At 39.6% G+C, this 17,195-nt stretch overlaps 1 protein-coding gene across 1 annotated transcript in view; it reads right to left on the reverse strand.

Moving 5' to 3' along the window:
• Nucleotides 1-16,789, reverse strand: part of ZBTB11 (zinc finger and BTB domain containing 11) — a 30,200-nt gene extending 13,411 nt beyond the window's left edge. Inside the window, exons 1-4 of the mRNA XM_036114260.2 lie at nt 16,251-16,789; nt 8,167-8,402; nt 7,289-7,520; nt 25-869 (exon numbers count right to left, since the gene is read on the reverse strand). Of these exons, the coding sequence (XP_035970153.2) occupies nt 25-869; nt 7,289-7,520; nt 8,167-8,402; nt 16,251-16,560 (1,623 nt within the window). The 5' untranslated portion in view covers nt 16,561-16,789. The remainder of the gene's footprint in view (nt 1-24; nt 870-7,288; nt 7,521-8,166; nt 8,403-16,250) is intronic.
• Nucleotides 16,790-17,195: the final 406 nt, after the last annotated feature.

A 17,195-nucleotide genomic window follows, 5' to 3' on the forward strand; every position in this document is an offset into this window, starting at 1 on the left:
ACAAAGGTCACCTCTTCATCATACCTGCTGAACTGCTGACTTGGGAATGGCTTTCCGTTTTTGCAGCTTTTTCTCCATTCCTTTGTGCAGTCGGATATAACCCCCTTCATTAACAGAACGCTGCCGAAGCCTGCTTCTGTAAGTTTCATCATCAGGGCCAAGGTCTGTCTTTGTTGTCAGTGCAACTAGATTTTCCTGATCTTTTAAAGACTGGCCAAGGTTCTGCATTTGTTCTGGAATGTCTTCAGCACAGATATCTTCAGTTGATATGTCATTAACCATACCACTGTTTTCTGGAGAGCTACTGATTACATTCTCTTTTGAAAGTTTGGGATGAATATTAGAAACTGTGCTATCTTCTCTGCTGTTTAAAGTTTCTAGTTCTGTCTCATCATTTTTTGTTACTAAGTCCACAGACTCCATTTCAGGATGGGAACCAGTTACACAGCCCGCAGGTGACAGAGTGGCTTGAGCCTCTGAAGAAACCTGGGGTTCAGGGTGTTGTCCTTGCTCTCCATTCTGCTCAGCTTCGGGCAATTCTCCATTCACCAACAGTACAATTTCACAATCCCCAAGTTCAGTAGATAATGTTGTTGTGGTTCCCTCGCTGCTAGCCACAGGAGGTGCGGTACCTCCATTCTGTTCTGGTAAGGCCTGGGTAGATGCAACCGTTTGGACCTCACCCTTCTTATACACTGTTAGCTGCTTTTCTTCCATTAGTTTATGTACACTTTCACAGATTTCTAAAACTTCCGACATGAAAAGATGGCGAGCCAAGATGGCTACATCAGCCATGCTACAGAAGTCAAAACTTAGCACAGAAGTGTAGGCGAACTCCAGTAAAGGAAGGAAGCTTGCCTTACAAAAACCTACATGGAACCAAAAAAAAGGGGGGGTACAAAAATGTTAAATAACTACTCAAACACCTTAGAAAAACAATTAATACATGATTATGACAATATAAAATAAAATACAAAGGCAAAAAGGCAAATATGACCATTTATTCTGCAATTAAACACTCTGGATTTGTTTTGTGTTCTGGTTGCTTAATAAGCCTTGACTAACTCACTTCTATGAGCCGAGTCTCTCAATACCTAAAATAGAAAATAATATCAGACTTACTACCTCAAAGAGTTGTTGTAAGCAGTCATTTTCAAACTGTACTCCTTAGAACCCCGGGGGTTCCTCAAATTCCCCTCAAGAAACAGCTGCTGGAGAATGGAGGGTAAAAAAAGAGAGGGAGGCAGGTAAGTAGGCAGGGTTCAACCAACCTGTCCCCTAACCTCACTTCTGTAAGTATAACTGTATATTTTAATAATAGAAGTCCATCTAAAAATATGATTGTGAACAAAGGGCTGTACTACTGAAAATTTAAGAACAAGATCTAACACAGGGGGACAGCAAAATTTTTCTGTAAAGAATCAGATAATAATTATTGCAGGCCATAAGGTGTCTGTTTTAACTACTCAACTCTGCCACTGTAGCTGAAAAGAGGGGCCAAAGATAATACATACACAAATGAGCATGGCTGTGTTCCAATATCACTTTATTTACAAAATGGGAGGGAAGGGAGGATTGCCCCTTTGGACTACAGTTTGCCTATTCCTGGTCTAAGAAAGAAAATAATTACTATACACAGGAGGTATTACATTCTTGTTTTATGTGAGAAAATAAAAGCACTTTATCTGTAAGTTCTCAATACTTTACTTTCAAAAGCCATTAATATTCATGATTCAAAAATCAGAAGATAAAACAGTGAGTGATAAGTCCAACTCCATCTCCACAACCAGTATGATTAAGAATCTGTACAGCTTTCAGAACTTCTTTATACAGTTAAGCAAATAATCTTATTCCCCCTTCTTACAGTAGGTACCATATTACATACACTGTCCTATGCCTTGCTTTCCTGGTATCATAATTTATCTTAGAGATCTTTTACTGAAATAAAGAGTGAAAGCAACCTTTTAAAAACTCACATTTGCTCTATTTTTCAGTTTTGACTCAAGGTACATAAAATGCAGTCCTTTCATATAAGCAGATAAATGATGGACAAAGAAGGGAAGCCTTAAACTGTGAGGTATATTAACAGTCCATTGAGAACTGAGGGCACTACACATTAACATCATCATCATGGCTAATTCAGTCATCCTAGGAAAGTTGGTAATTAAACAGGCTAAAGCCATGTTACTTCTGCTACAAATTACAAGATCAAGTTAAATAAGCTTGAGCTAAGTATTTCTTTCAAAAAACACAAACAGAATAATGTATTTTGGTCTTCTACCTAGCGCCTTTTTAATTTCTAAGTTTGAAGTCATAAAAAAAATTTCCCACGAAAGAATTAACACTGTTCCAAGTAACACTTTAAATATCTAAAACAATTTTTTCAAAGGCACAGTCATATATGTTTACTGTAAAATATAAAAACGTGCAAAAGAAAAGTTAAAAAAAACATTCATAATTCTGCTAAGAGGTAAGAGACAGATAATTTCAGTATTTTGTTTTTACCCCTAGCCTTTTTACATACACATATACAGACTCTGCAAAACATCTTAATCAAAATGGACAATTTTGCAAGATAAAAAAGGTCCAGAGATCCATTACACAACAATGTGAACATAGTTAATACTTAAAAGTCATTAAGAGGATAAATTTTATAATGTGTGTTTACCAAAATTAAAACTAAAAAAAGAAAAAAAAATGGGCAAAACAGTTGGTTATAGGTAGTGTCAGGGAACATCATCAAAAAGATGTGATCTCCAGCTGACCTGTGAACTGGACTCTGGGGACTCAAAGGCTCCTCATCCCCTGCCCCGTCTTTGGAATGTGGGTGCCATTTGCCTTTCCTGCTCCCTGAGGCTGCTCTAAGGACATAACCGTGAGACACTGATGTGATACTGAAAACACCTACACTGATGTGACTGCACCCAGTTAAGGCCTCTTTCTAAACTTTTAAGTTTGGTGTGGAGATCCACTCATCTTGCTGCCGCCCAAAACAAGCCTCATATATAAATGCCCTTTGCTTGTTAAAATTGCCACCTACCAACGTGGAATGGCCTGCCTGTTTCTTTGGTACAGGGGCCACTTTCCGGTTATACCAGGGAAGTTCATGGGAGGGTTACGAACCAACAGAAAGAAAAATTATGACAGGGACTGCCACAACCAGCAGTATGGCTAACTAAGATAGCCTAATTTGACCTACCTACTTAAAAAAAAAAGAGAGAGAGAGAGAGAAATATTTTAAGGTATTATTTTAAATATACTTGGCACCCCAGCACTGAGTGAAAGAGGTAAGAAATCTTTCCTGATTAGTCATGACCACAAACCAACCTTAATTTGGTGGGATTTTTTGTTGAATATATAGCACTTTGGTAGTCAAAAAATCCTCAGGCTCAGAATTTAAAGCAGTCCTAGACTGCTAATGCCCTCAGCATCTTAAGAATCAAGTGTTTTCTCTGTGGAAAACACCTTCAACCCAGAACTCAAAAGATTTCCCACAAAGTTCTAAAGAATATGAATTCATTGTGCACAAATTAAAAAAAAAAAATCACAAACAAGGCGCCATGAACAAAAGCTAGTGGAAACAAACAGCATGAATCAAATCAGCAAAGATTTTAAGTATTGCTATGATCAAATATAGAAAGTCAAGAGTGGCATATCACCAGTAAAGAGCAAAACGTCATAAAAAGTAGCGTCCTAAAAAAGACATTTGAAAAAGAAGTACATGGAGAAGAGGGGTGCCTGGCTGGCTCAGAGCATACGACTCTTGATCTCAGGTTTGTGAGTTCAAGCCCCATGCTGGGCACAGAGCTTAGTTAAATAAAATTAAAAATTAAAAAAAAAAAAATGGAAAAGAGACTGGAATAAAAAATTCAATAAATTAATTTAACAGCAAATGAAACACAGCTAAATACCAGGTCAATTAAAATTTTCCAGAATAATCTACACAGAGATAAATACAAAAGAGAAATTAAGGGTCACAGAATATAAAGTGAGAATGTCTATCTAATTGCAATTTCAAAAGGTAGAAGAGAGAAAATGAGGCAGAAACAAGTTTTGAAGGCATACTGGCTGAGACTTTTTCTCAACTGATTAAGGACAACAATCTCAATTGCTGGGTTCAGGAAGTTCAACAATTTCTATGCAGGACAGTTGAAAGTCAAAGATCCTCATGCTGGATTAAGAACGAAATCCAGAAATACGATGTTTAAAGAGAAATGTAAAACGTAAAGACACAAAAAGGTTGGAAATAAAAGATGGAAGATATGCTAGGCAAATAGTAATGAAAATACTGTTTACGTATCTAAAAAATATTTACTAAAGCAGCCAAAATAGAAATTTATAAGAGCAGCCAACATACATTTTAAGGATAAAAAGCATCAGTAAAGATAGGGTCATTACCTAATGATAAAAGGATATTTTATCATAAATCAGTAATTCTAAACTTACATGCATCTAACATGGCCTCAAGATACACAAAACAAAAACTGAAGAAACTCAGTAATAGACAAATGAATCATACTAGTTAATATTCTAAAGCACCTCTGTCAATAACTGATAGATCAAGCACACAAAATAATCAGTAAAGAATTAACAAGCCGGAATATACTGAATATTGCTCCCAACTGAAAAAACATTCTATTCAAGCAAAATGAAGCTTATAAAAATAGACCACATGTAGGGTTAAAAACAACAAATCTGCAGTATTTTTTTTTTTTTTTTAAATATTTTATTTATTTATTTATTTGACAGAGAGAAAGTGAGAGCACAAGCCAGGAGACAGAGGGAGAAGCAGGTTCCTCACTGAGCGGGGAGCCTGACATGGGACTCGATCCCAGGACTCTGGGATCATGACCTGAGCCGAAGGCAGCCGCTTAACCAACTGAGCCACTCAGGCGCCCCAAATCTGCAGTATTAAAGAGAAACTTATAGCCTTGAATGCTTAAACCAGAAAGTTAGAAAGGCCGGGAGTTATTGGGTTAAAAGCATTATACCCTTCCTCTCTCGCTGTGTCTCTCTGTCAAATAAATAAAATCTTTAAAAAAAAAAAAAAAAAAAAAAAGCATTATACCTAACAGTCAAAAAAAGACCACGTAACAGGGGCCCCTGTCTGGCTTAGTCAGTAGAGCATGTGACTCTTGATCTCATGGTTGTAAGTCTGAGCCCCACACTGGGTGTACAGTTTACTTTAAAAAATAAAATAAAATAAAAAGATAGTAACATTCAAATAGGGTAAAAGGAAGATTAAAGAAGGGAAATCAGTAAAAGAAAATAACAACTGGTTTTTTTAAAATAATTTTTTGTTTTTTTAAAGATTTTATTTACTTATTTTAGAGTGAGTGAGAGCACGTGCAAGCTGGTGAGGGGCACAGCAAGACGGAGAGGGACAAGCAGGATCTGCACTGATCTGCACCCCAGTGTGGGGCTTGATCTCATGACCCTGAGATCATTACCTGAGCCGAAATCAAGAGTCTGCTGCTCAACCAACTGAGCCATCCAGGTGACGCAACAGCTGTTCTTTGAACGGTGTGTCAAGAAAAATTAGTCAAAACTTGGTAAGAGGCAAAAAAAGATTACCAGGTGCTAAGAGCAGTGCTGAATATGCACCACTGACTGACTGCTATTGACTAGACTATTTTACAACTCTGTAAAAATTAACTTACAGAAAAACGATAGAAAATGCAAACGAGGAGTGCCTGGGTGGCTCAGTAGGTTGAGTGTTCAACTCTTGGTTTCGGCTCAGGTCATGATCTCAGGGTCATGAGATCAAGCCCTGCGTTGGGCTCCAAGCTCAGCAGGGAGTCTGCTTGAGGTTCTCTATCTCCCTATCTGCCCCTTCCCCCGCTTGCATGTGTGTGTGCTCTCGCGCGCTCTCTCAAAATAAAGAAAGAAAACTTGAATAACTCTCTAACCATTAAATGTGCTAGATTAGTAGTTAAAAAATCTTCCCAACTCCACTACAAGCTCAGGCAACTTTAAGCTACCATTCTACCAAACACTGGTTGCTGAGAAAACTGAAAAAGAACACTCATATACCTCTCTTTATGCTTCAGATGCATAAAAGATAGGAAAAAAATTCCAAAGTTAACTTAAATCAAAAGACTACATCTGTGATGAGTTTTATTATTCAGATAGCCCAGTATAAGACATATTTTCTCCTGAGTCATCAAACTCAGAAAAAAGTAAATATCGTTAATCTAAAATATAATGCAATTCTATGCTCCATGAAAATTTTTGCTCACCATTGTATCCCCAAAGCCCAGGCTAGTTCCTCACACACAGCGGATGCTTAATAAATATTTTTAAATAATTAAACATAGCTACTGCAAAGAAAAAAATATATGTGTTTGTCTTCCCAGAAGAAGTGATTTTAAAAAGTATAAGTTGGGGTGCCTGGCTGGCTCAGTCAGTAAAGCATGCAACCCTTTATCTTGGGGTCATGAGTTTGAGCTCCATACTGGGTGTGAAGTCTACTTTAAATATTAAAAAAAAGTATAAGGTAGAAAAGGATCAGTGGTTAACTAAGTAAGTATTTATATACCTGGATGAAGTCACTTTTTTGTTTGAGAAAAGGGAAATGATATTTCACACAGTGATGTCAGTAATTCAGTAATCAAGAGTTACAGTAAGTTAATATTATGAAAAAATGTATAAATAAGGTTACCTATTTTAATTCTTCCTAAATTTTCATTTGTTGACTCCTAAGCCAATATATAAGTTCTAGTGAGCCAAAAGAAAGTCAAATTATTAATTTACAATAATAAAATCAAAGAAAAAAAGCCACACCTAGAATTTTGATTATTGTATATTGTTTGATTACTCAAACTAATGAATTCTAATAATCTTTAAAAATGAAAAACAACAGACCTACAAAAGTGCTCTATTATTACATGTTCCACAACATAAGATGCAGGCAGTCAATTTTTTTTAGCAGTCATAATCTGTTATTATGTTATTATGTTTTAAATAACATATTCACTTAGTGTACTATAACACTGATGCAGTTATAGATTTCTCTCAAACTGTTTTTAGCCATGTAACAAATTTTTCTACTGCTACATTTGTCTCACCTAAGAGGTAGTGATAGAAAATGACAGCCTTTTCCATAACCGTACCTTGGAAACTTTGCTAAAAGGAAGGACTTTTTTTCAATTCAGCTTAGTCTACTACTATAAGTGGGCTTCTCCCACTACAGCATAAATCCTGAGTTTCTAAGACACACACACACACACACACCCTTCTTCCAATAAGTACTTATAAACAAAAAGGAAGAATATTAGAAAATTCTTACCAGAAAGATCCACCACTGCCTCATGACTGGAAACAGCTCCTTTCTCAATAAAAAGATCTCGAAAATATTCACTATTAGCTGACAAAACAGATTTATGAGCTTTGTACTCTTCTCCCTCAATTAACAAAGTAACATCACAGAACTGGTTGGAGAGTCTCTGTTCGTTGAGCTGTTTTAAGACAGCCTGACAATGTTTTGGAGAAGAACGTTTCACCACTCCTTTGGTGTCAACCTATCAAAATAAGTTTAAGACCAAGAGTTGTATTATATATCATTTGTATTTGTACCTTTAACAGAATTTAAAACATGACACATTCATTTTTAAAGACACCATTAATTAATATGAAGAAACAGCCAGATATCATATCTATATATTTAAATAAAAATTAGGTCATTCTCACTATTTTCTGCTATGTTCATTCTACTTGACCCAATGAAAACCTGCATCTCACTTCTAGCTGCCTCTTCTTGCCAGTCAGAAATATGATGATGTATGAAAGTAATGGAGGTAAAAAACAAAGGCCTAGCCAGTTTGATTTTTACCTTGTTTCACGACCTAGAGACTGCTTCCAGAAATGTATTCTGTCTACCTGTACCAATATAGCATTTAAAAAGACAGCAAGAATGATTAACAACAAACAAAGTAACATTCTGAAGAGAAGAAACAACAGGAATATTTATGATTAATGAAAAAGCAGTATTAGCATACTTTTAGTGTACGTAACAACAGAGTGCATTACCTGACACACAGACTTAAATTTCCAATCTCAGTGCCAACAGTCAAGCAATCTCAGTACTTTAAGAAAAAAATTCACCAAGACTACAAATACTAATACATTAGTTATAGATGTTAAAGGTGAATGGAAAGTTCCACTTACAAATACAAGTTCATGTTTGGATACTGGCTTCTTTTTTGCAGGCTTGGAGGCTGTAGTTGGAGGTGAAGTAAAATTGCTCAGATCATCTTCTGATTCATTACTTTCTTCTCCAGATTCAAGGTCTAATCCCAATTCTTCCAGCATTTCTGAAGTATCTGATATTGGACGGGAGCGATCTAGTTTCTCCTGGCATTTGCTACACTGTTTAATGTAATCTTTCACTTGCTTTAATATACCTATAATAAAAATAAAAAGTCAAATTTAATGCTGTCATTTGAAAATTGACAATTATTTATTGTTAGTTAATCTATGTATACTGATGTATGAGTGCCCATGTCCAGACACACACGTCCCATAAAGTATGTAAAAGTGATTTCTTTAGAATGTAACGTACATTTTTTTCATAGATGTAAGGTTGATGGTTTGCGTCCATGCTTATTTTTGTTTATTCCCAGTTATTCACTTCCCCACCATATAAGATGATTATGTAACAGTGCCCATTTCCATGTGATTTGCAACTCATTCATGCTATAGGAACTATATGAAAATGCCAACATGACCTTCATGAGCAGTAATATAATGTGGTTACCTCTCCACCCTATTAATATCAGGCTTGACCATGCAATTTGCTTTGGTCAATGGAATATGAATAAATGTAACGTGTGCCATGTCTCAGAAGCTTTAAGAGGCACGGTTTCCCATTAGTGCTCTGATCTTTGTCCCTTCTCTCAAATAACGGCATGTTCCAGATGGATGCCATCCTTCAGAGCCTGAATTGCAGATGAAAAAAGACAGGTGGAGTCAACTGCAACCTGAACTACAACTACAACTTGTAATGAGTGTGAAATCAATCTCATTTTTGAAAGCTATGAGATTTTAGGGTTGTATGAAAAAACAGCATACACAATCTACAAAAGTTAGATTATACACAAGCCACTCCTAAAACCCTATTCTGAATTTCAACTTCTAGCTCAGCACGTTGGGGTAGGGGTAAGGAGCAGGGAGAAACACTACACACAACCCCCCCAACACACACATCCACCCACCCACCATCATCCTTGTAAGGTAAGACCAATTAATTTCCATCCTACAAACGAGAAAATGAAGCCCTAAGAGGTAAGAAACTTGTCCAAAGTTGCATCTACTAAATTGCGTAACTAGGCCTCCAAAAGCCAAGTGCTTTTCAGTATATTATGCTAACTTACACAGCAACACATTTGTCCATCAGTATGACAGAAAATTCTCCCCCCACAATCCCCAAGTAAAATGTAAATGAAAGGCTCATTAATAAGCTAAAATGATATAGAGATATATAGTGAATTCCTGAAAAGAATTTCAAGATGTCAAATTATACCATGGTTCCTTGCACTTTCAACCTTCAGATAATATTCAAGCAATATTTCTCAAATTGTATTATGTCCCGGGGTGCCTGGGTGGCTCAGTTAAGTGGCTGCCTTTGGCTCAGGTCATGATCTCAGGGTCCTGGGATAGAGCCCCACAACAGGCTCCCCGCTCAGCAGGGAGTCTGCTTCTCCCTCTCGCTCTCCCTGCTTGTGACAGCTCAATCTCTCTGTCAAATAAATAAATAAAATCTTAAAAAAAAATTGTATTATGTCCCATACTTACTAAAAAAGTATACACTGGACTAATAAATTCAGAAAATTATACTCTCATTTTACACGCACATAATAGATATTATCATATTCAAACCTCTGAGAGTTCTATAGTGAAGAAACCTGTTCAACAAGAATTTGCCAAATTTATTCGTTCATAGACCCCCTTTCCCCCACCCAAAATGTAACTTAGGAAATAATGGGTTAGGATTAAATAAAACTTCCATAAAAAATGAATTTGCATGGGCATATTTAAAGATTTTTTTTTTTTTTAATTTGACAGAGAGAGACACAGCAAGAGAGGGAACACAAGCAGGGGGAGTGGGAGAGGGAGAAGCACGCTTCCCGCGGAGCAGGGAGCCTCATGCGGGGCTCGATCCCAGGACCCTGGGATCATGACCTGAGCCAAAGGCAGACGCTTAACGACTGAGCCACCCAGGCGCCCCTGCATGGGCATATTTAGAGGACAATATATATTCTAATGTCTGAAAATGCTAAAGTCAATAAAAAGTCTATACCAATATGAGGTATGTAGTGAGCAGATTAAAAAAAAATGATGAAAAGCCTGGAGGGATATATATATCTTTTACATACAATTAAGAGTAAATGGAGAGGCGCCTGGCTGGCTCAGTCGGTAGAGCATGTGACTCTTATCTCAGGGTTGTGGGTTCAAGCCCCACATTGGGCATAGAGCTTACTTAAAATAAAAAGAAAAAACATGTTCATTCTCTTTGTTTAAAAAAAAAAAAGTAGGGCGCCTGGGTGGCTCAGTTGGTTAAGCGACTGCCTTCGGCTCAGGTCATGATCCTGGAGTCCCTGGATCGAGTCCCGCATCGGGCTCCCTGCTCGGCAGGGAGCCTGCTTCTCCCTATGACCCTCACCCCTCTCATGTGCTCTCTCTCTCTCATTCTCTCTGTCTCAAATAAATAAATAAAATCTTAAAAAAAAAAAAAAAAAGTAAATGGATTGGGGTGATGAAAAATTTCTGAAGATGAACAGTGGTGATGGTCGCACAACAATGTGAATGTACTCAATGTCACTGAACTGAATACTTAAAATGGTAAATTTTATATTACATATATTTTACAATAAAAAATGTAAATGAGTACAAACTTCCAATTATAAATAAGTCATGGGGATGAAAAGTACTGCATAGGGGATATAGTCAATAATATGGTAATAACTTTCTATGGTGATATATGGCACCTAAACTTACCATGGTGAGCGTTTCCTAACATATATAATTGTTGAATCCCCATGCTGTACACCTGAAACTAATATGGTATTGCATGTCTACTATACTTCAATAAAAAGAGTAAATTATGAATAGAAGACACACAAAATATATAAATATATATTATTTTATTTTTTTATTTGACAGTGAGAGAGGAAACACAAGCAGGGGGAGTGGGAAAGGGAGAAGCAGGCTTCCCGCCGAGCAGGGAGCCCAATGCGGGGCTCGATCCCAGGACCCTGAGATCATGACCTGAGCCGAAGGCAGACGTTTAACAACTGAGCCACCCAGGCGCCCCGAGAATACATATATATTTTTTAAGATTTTATTTATTTGAGAGAAAGAGAGAGACCGCATGCACCCATGTGCAGGCCACAGGACTGAGGGGGAGGAAGAAGGACAAGCAGACTCAGCACTGAGCAAGGAGCCTGATGCAGGGCTCAATCCCAAGACCCTGAGATTGTGACTTGAGCCGAAATCAAGAGTTGGACACTCAACCAAATGAACCATGCAAGCACCTTGAGAATATAGATTTCTAAGTAAAAAACATACTTAGAGAATGTGGAAATTTCCATGTTCACAATAAACAAAGAAGGCGGCATTTTTTCCTAATTCATTCTGCCTGTTATTTCCAAACATTTTATGATTCTACACAGTTCAGTATATTCTACATACAGCAGAAGTCTGATTACACTATAAACTAAGGTTGAGTTCAAATGGTATTGGAGAAACTACATAGGAAGCATTTTGAAAAGTCCGAAAATAACAAAAACTGCAGGAAAAAATTATTAATGTATGATAGTCAATCAACTGTCTCAGAAGGGGACTCGATGTTTCAAGTCCTTTCATCTGAGTGTTAATGCTTTGATGGGATCATCTTAAATCTAGCTTTACAGATTCAGAAACCTGACCTCTTTAGTTCATCCAGAGTTGATTAAGCTGAAAGACTGACTCAGGTTAACCACTAAAAAGGCATCAATGTATAAATATAGTTAATTTACTACATTACTGCAAAGGGTTGAAACTACTTATGCAGCAAAATCTGAATCCACTAACTAGCTTTGTGACCATGGCCAAGTTGCCAAACCTCTCTATGCCTATATGTCATCAGCTGTAAAATGGGATAACAATATGGTGCTGTTGTGATTGCTAATATTTATAAAGCTCTTTGAACAGTTACTACATAAGTATTTGTTAAATACAGTAATACTCACTGATCAATCTCTCTGGTACTTAAAAACAAAAAAACAAAAACAAAAAACCCACATAAAACACCACGTTACCATTAAAAGATTCTTCACTGAGCATAGAATCAAAACAAAGAAAGCTGAAAGACCTTGGCGGGTAGTCCTCTAATAAAACAACTTGAGAACAGTTTCTTACTCTAGAGCAGGGTTTCTCAACCTCAGCAGTGTTGACATTTTGGGCCAAGATGATTCTTGTTGCAGTGGGGTGCCAAGGGTTGTCCTGTCCATTCTTATTGTAGAATGTTTAGGAGCATTCCTGACCTCTACCCAACTAAATGTCAATAGCAACACTTCAACCAGCACCACCACCACCAGTTGTGACAACCAAAATTGTCTCCAGACACAGTCAGACGTCCCCTGGGAGGCAAAATATGTCCCTGGGTTGAGAACCAATGCTTTAGAGATTTGCCAGATTGAACAATTTGCTCCTGAAAGCTGTTCAAGAACCTCCTTCCCTGTCAGTTTTGGATGCAATGACCACCCCCAGTCCCGGGGCTTCCATTTTTAGCTCCACGCATTTTAGTTCCTCCTTGATCTGTTTTGTTTTCCTCAAAGAGCTTACAATGGTTAGTTGTAGCTATATTTACAAAGACCCAGTTCTTAGTGGGTTTTCTAGAGATTACATCCTCCTCTTCTAGACCAAGTAACAGTGGCACAATTTATCCTATGGTGTAAACAAAAATAAATCAGTCCTTAGGGTAGGAACTTCTGCAGGCAGCTAATTTAACCTATTACTTTTTTTTTTTTTGTAGTTTTAATCTGTTTCCCCTCCTAATTTCATCTTCATATTTTGGAAGCATTTCACTGTAGATCCCTATGCATCAGCATCTGACTGAGGCAGGGGAGAGAATAATTTATTTTGAAACTCCAGCACATAATTCAATACAGGATAAAATAAGAGGGTGTGTGTGGGGGGCGAGAATATTTATTAACATTTTACATTCTGAAATATGCTATATGTAAATGTTAGACACTGAGCCAAAGTTTTTCAACTGTGCTCAAAGGAGGGAAATTGCTACAAATTTGCCTGAGCACTACAATATAACTTACGATGGCAGCATTCTGAAAAGGCAGAATGAATAATGAATCTCAGTAAACTGTCCTTGATACAACTTCTAGTGGAATGACTCTGGAATAGTTCTTTTTTTTTTTGGCACCTACATTGATCAAATCTTAATTAGCTTTCAGATAAACAGTCTACAATGGCTTTGGAGTATGTATATCTTGAGTAGAAACAAAAAAACAATCCAAATGATAATGTATTAAATATCAAGATGAATAGTTACTTTAAAAAAACTTTTTTGAATGAATAGCTAATAATGGGGGGCAAACTTCTCTGATGATTATGAATTCTTATTATTTTTCTTTTTTTAAGTAAACTTTATGCTCAACATGCGGTTTGAACTCACGACCCTGAGATCAAGAGTCACATGCTCTATGGACTGAGCCAGCTAGGTGCCCCAAATTCTTATTTTAAAGGAGGAAATACTAAAATAATAAAAGTAATGAGACCATCAAATAACAAAAACTCATTACATGTTAACAAAATAGCATTTTATGAAAAAAATCACTATTTTCCAAAACAAAACTAGTAAGAAAAGGGGTACTACTTTACATTTTTGAAAATCTTTTTAATGTGTGGCTCAACAGAAGACAGATCATCATATATGCCTCTGCATTCAATCTGTTGCCATATATCATATGTCACGTAGTCTCTGGAAAACTCCACTGTATACTTGGGAGACAATGAGTAAAAAAGGCAAATAAGCCTTGGAATTTTCATGAAAATAATTTTGACTTTATGGATCCTCTGAAAGGATCTCAGGGCCTCCCTTGCCAGGGGTTTAGTACTGTAAGTATGATACTTCAAGAATAGCTATTCTAGTTGCTTAAGGACTTTTAAATTTTACAAATGTATACAAATAACAAATGTATCTTTTTCATTTTTCAATTAAACATAAACATGGTCTCAGTTTTTTTGTCTAAGACACTGCACACAAAAAGCAAACAAAACCCCCCCTCCAAACTGCATTCACGATCATTCACAGACAATAAATTTAGGGAAGGAATTTTTTTTAAGATTTTATTTATTTATTTCAGAAAGAGAGAGCACGCGAGAGAGAACAAGCAGGGGGAGCTGCAGAGGAAGAGACTGAGCAGGGACTCTGGCAGCGGGACTCGATCCCAGGACCCTGAGATCAAGACCCGAGCAAAAGGCAGACGCTTAACCCACTGAGCCACCCAGGGGCCCTGGGAAGGAAAATTCTTAACACTAAACCCTTACAGCACCATATAACAGTGGGTAAGAGTGTGAAATTACAAAGGTCCGCTGTGTGACCTCTGACATATTTAACCTCCTGGTGCTTTTAGTTTTCTCATCTGTAAAAGAGAGAAAGGTTTCCACCTTACAAGGTTTTATCAAGATTAAATGAGTGAAAAACTAAGAGCTCAGAACTAAGCCTGCATGTAAAACTCTGATCAATGTTACTTTTAGCTGTAATTGTCATTTTTAACATGTCATAAAGTATTTTTTTTTAATTCTGAAGTAATTTCTACACCCAACGTGGGGCTCGAACTTACCACCCAGAGATCAAGAATCGCATGCTCCTCGGACTGAACTAGTCAGGCACCCCAGCATGTCGTAAAGTATCAAACCTGAAACATTTGCTCAAGTTTGGTCTGACCAAACCAGTCCTAACAAAATGCAGCAATTACTCCGTGTTTACTCCTCACACTTTTGTCCCTTTAGAGGAATTTCATTCAAATATCGGTTTAAAATAGAAAATAAATGACGGGAAAGCATTTAAGAAGACAATACAGCTGGACCGTTTTTGAAAAGACGAAGAACTCTAAGGAACAAAAGGAAGGACTACCCATTAGTTTGTCAATTAACAGGCTTGATGACAAAGTTCATAAACTGAAAAGAACTTCAGAATGTATTCAGTAGTCTAATTTCTTTAGTCACAGGTAAGTAACCGAGACTCCCAACTTCTCCAGAGCCATAAGGAGAGCGAGTGGCAGAATCCTTCCAGACAAAACCTCTTTTATCAGGGCCTGCAAAGCTTTCGCTAATTCTAACCGAACAGGTTCAATGTAAATCAACTTTGTGGACAGTGAGAGCGGTAAAGGTGCCAAAGACCCTTGCTCTCCTTCCCTAACCTGGTTCCCAAGGAGTCAAAAAACTTTAGAGCAGTTATTTCCTGACTATTACAACCACAGTAACCGTATCTTCTCCGGGTAGACATAGTGCCTCACAGTTTCCAAAGAGCTTTTCACGGTATCAGAGGAAAGAACATGAAAACATTCAGAATGAAGGGTTATCTGCTATTCTTCACATTGAATTCTTGCCCCATAATCGAAGTTGAAGATGGCTGTTTCCAGACAGTCACTTCAAATCACCTCTTGCCTTATTGCTTATTTACGCCGCCGTAGCACAGTTTGAGGAATGCGTGCAAGCAGATCCAGAGAACCTCAAAACCGCAGGCCAAAACCCTAGCGGAAACGGCCGGAGGAAGCAGCCCAGGCTTGGGGCGGACCGTCCCTCCCCCAGACCGTCAGCACAACAGGATTTCAGGAGGCACAACACGTAGCTCCGCACAACCGCCGCCCCGCGCCGCCCAGGAGCGTCCCCGGAGGGCAGGAGCCGCCGCCTCCAGCGCAGCCGACGGAGGCGGGGCCGCCGTAGCCCGCACGTCCCGGCCCCTCCCGGCGGCTGGCCCGGCCCCCGGGGAAGCCCCCTTCGCCCCACCCCGGGCCAGGGCCCGCCCCCAGCTTCCCCGGCCTCCTTCCTGTGGGAAGTGCGGCTCCTTTCGCGTCCCCCACCCTCTCGGCTCCGCCTGGCAGCCGCTCCGCCGCCGAGCGCAGGTTGGGCCGGCGAGGGGCGTCTGGGACCCCCAAACTCGCTCGTGCACAATCAGGCCCGCCTCCGCCAGCGGGCCTTGCCCGGGCAACAAGTCGCTGCCCGCCCCCTCGCCACGGGCGAGGTCCTACCTCGCCACCAGTAAGTCTTGGACAAGTCGTGCCAGGTCTGATGCCGGGTGTGGTGAGTGCCACCCGGGCCCAGGTGCGCCGCCTCGATGAGCCCCCGGCGCCGCTCCGGCTGCAGCACCACCTCCAGCTCCGCGAAGGTCTTGCGGTGCCGCTGCCGCCGCTGGTAGTACAGAGTCCCACCGCGCACCACATAGCAGGCGGCCGCCTTGCGGATTTTACGCTTGACATTGCCCTCGGTGCCCGGCGCATACGGCTCACGCTCGTTTGTCAGGTATCGAAGAATGGCCCGGTAGCTTTCCTCGCTTGACATCGCTGACGGCGGCTCCCTGAGGGCGCCTGTCAGTGGTGGGGGAGGAAGACAACGCACTGGCTCCGGGCGGATGCAACAACGGCGGCGGGACTGTAGGGAGGAACCGGTGTATCAGAGGTGAGTGCTCTTCGACGGCGCCCGCAGCGCGAAGGGAGAACGGACGAATTGGTAACCAGGGGGAACTGCACTTCTCCAGCGCGCGGGATCCACTGGCGACTGACAAAATGGCTGCTGCACCACCGGAAGTGACGTGATCAGGGCAGTGGGTGAGGGGACTGAGTCCTGATTGGAGCGCACCGGCTTTCTGGCTTGATGAAGCCGACCGAGTGACGTCAGGACTGCGGGCGGACATATTGGAAGCGGGTAGGCCCTTCTTGGGAGACCGAAGTTGCTTCGAGCAGACATCTTAAGTCCTGGCAGTTTCCCTTTTTATTTTTCCCCTTTCTCAAGCCCTGAGCACGTGTAGGACTTGGTGGGCTGTTATCTTGCTCGAGGTACGCCAAAATGTAGAGGACTCTGTTTTTACCTCCGCCTACCTTCTGAGATTCCCCCGACAACATAAAAGCATCAGATTTTGAGGCTCTTAGTAAAATGTAAGCCTATGGACACAAGACCAAAGGCAGCCCCATTCACAT

This window comes from Halichoerus grypus, chromosome 1 (assembly GCF_964656455.1).
Source record: "Halichoerus grypus chromosome 1, mHalGry1.hap1.1, whole genome shotgun sequence".
Classification (NCBI taxonomy): Eukaryota; Metazoa; Chordata; class Mammalia; order Carnivora; family Phocidae; genus Halichoerus; species Halichoerus grypus.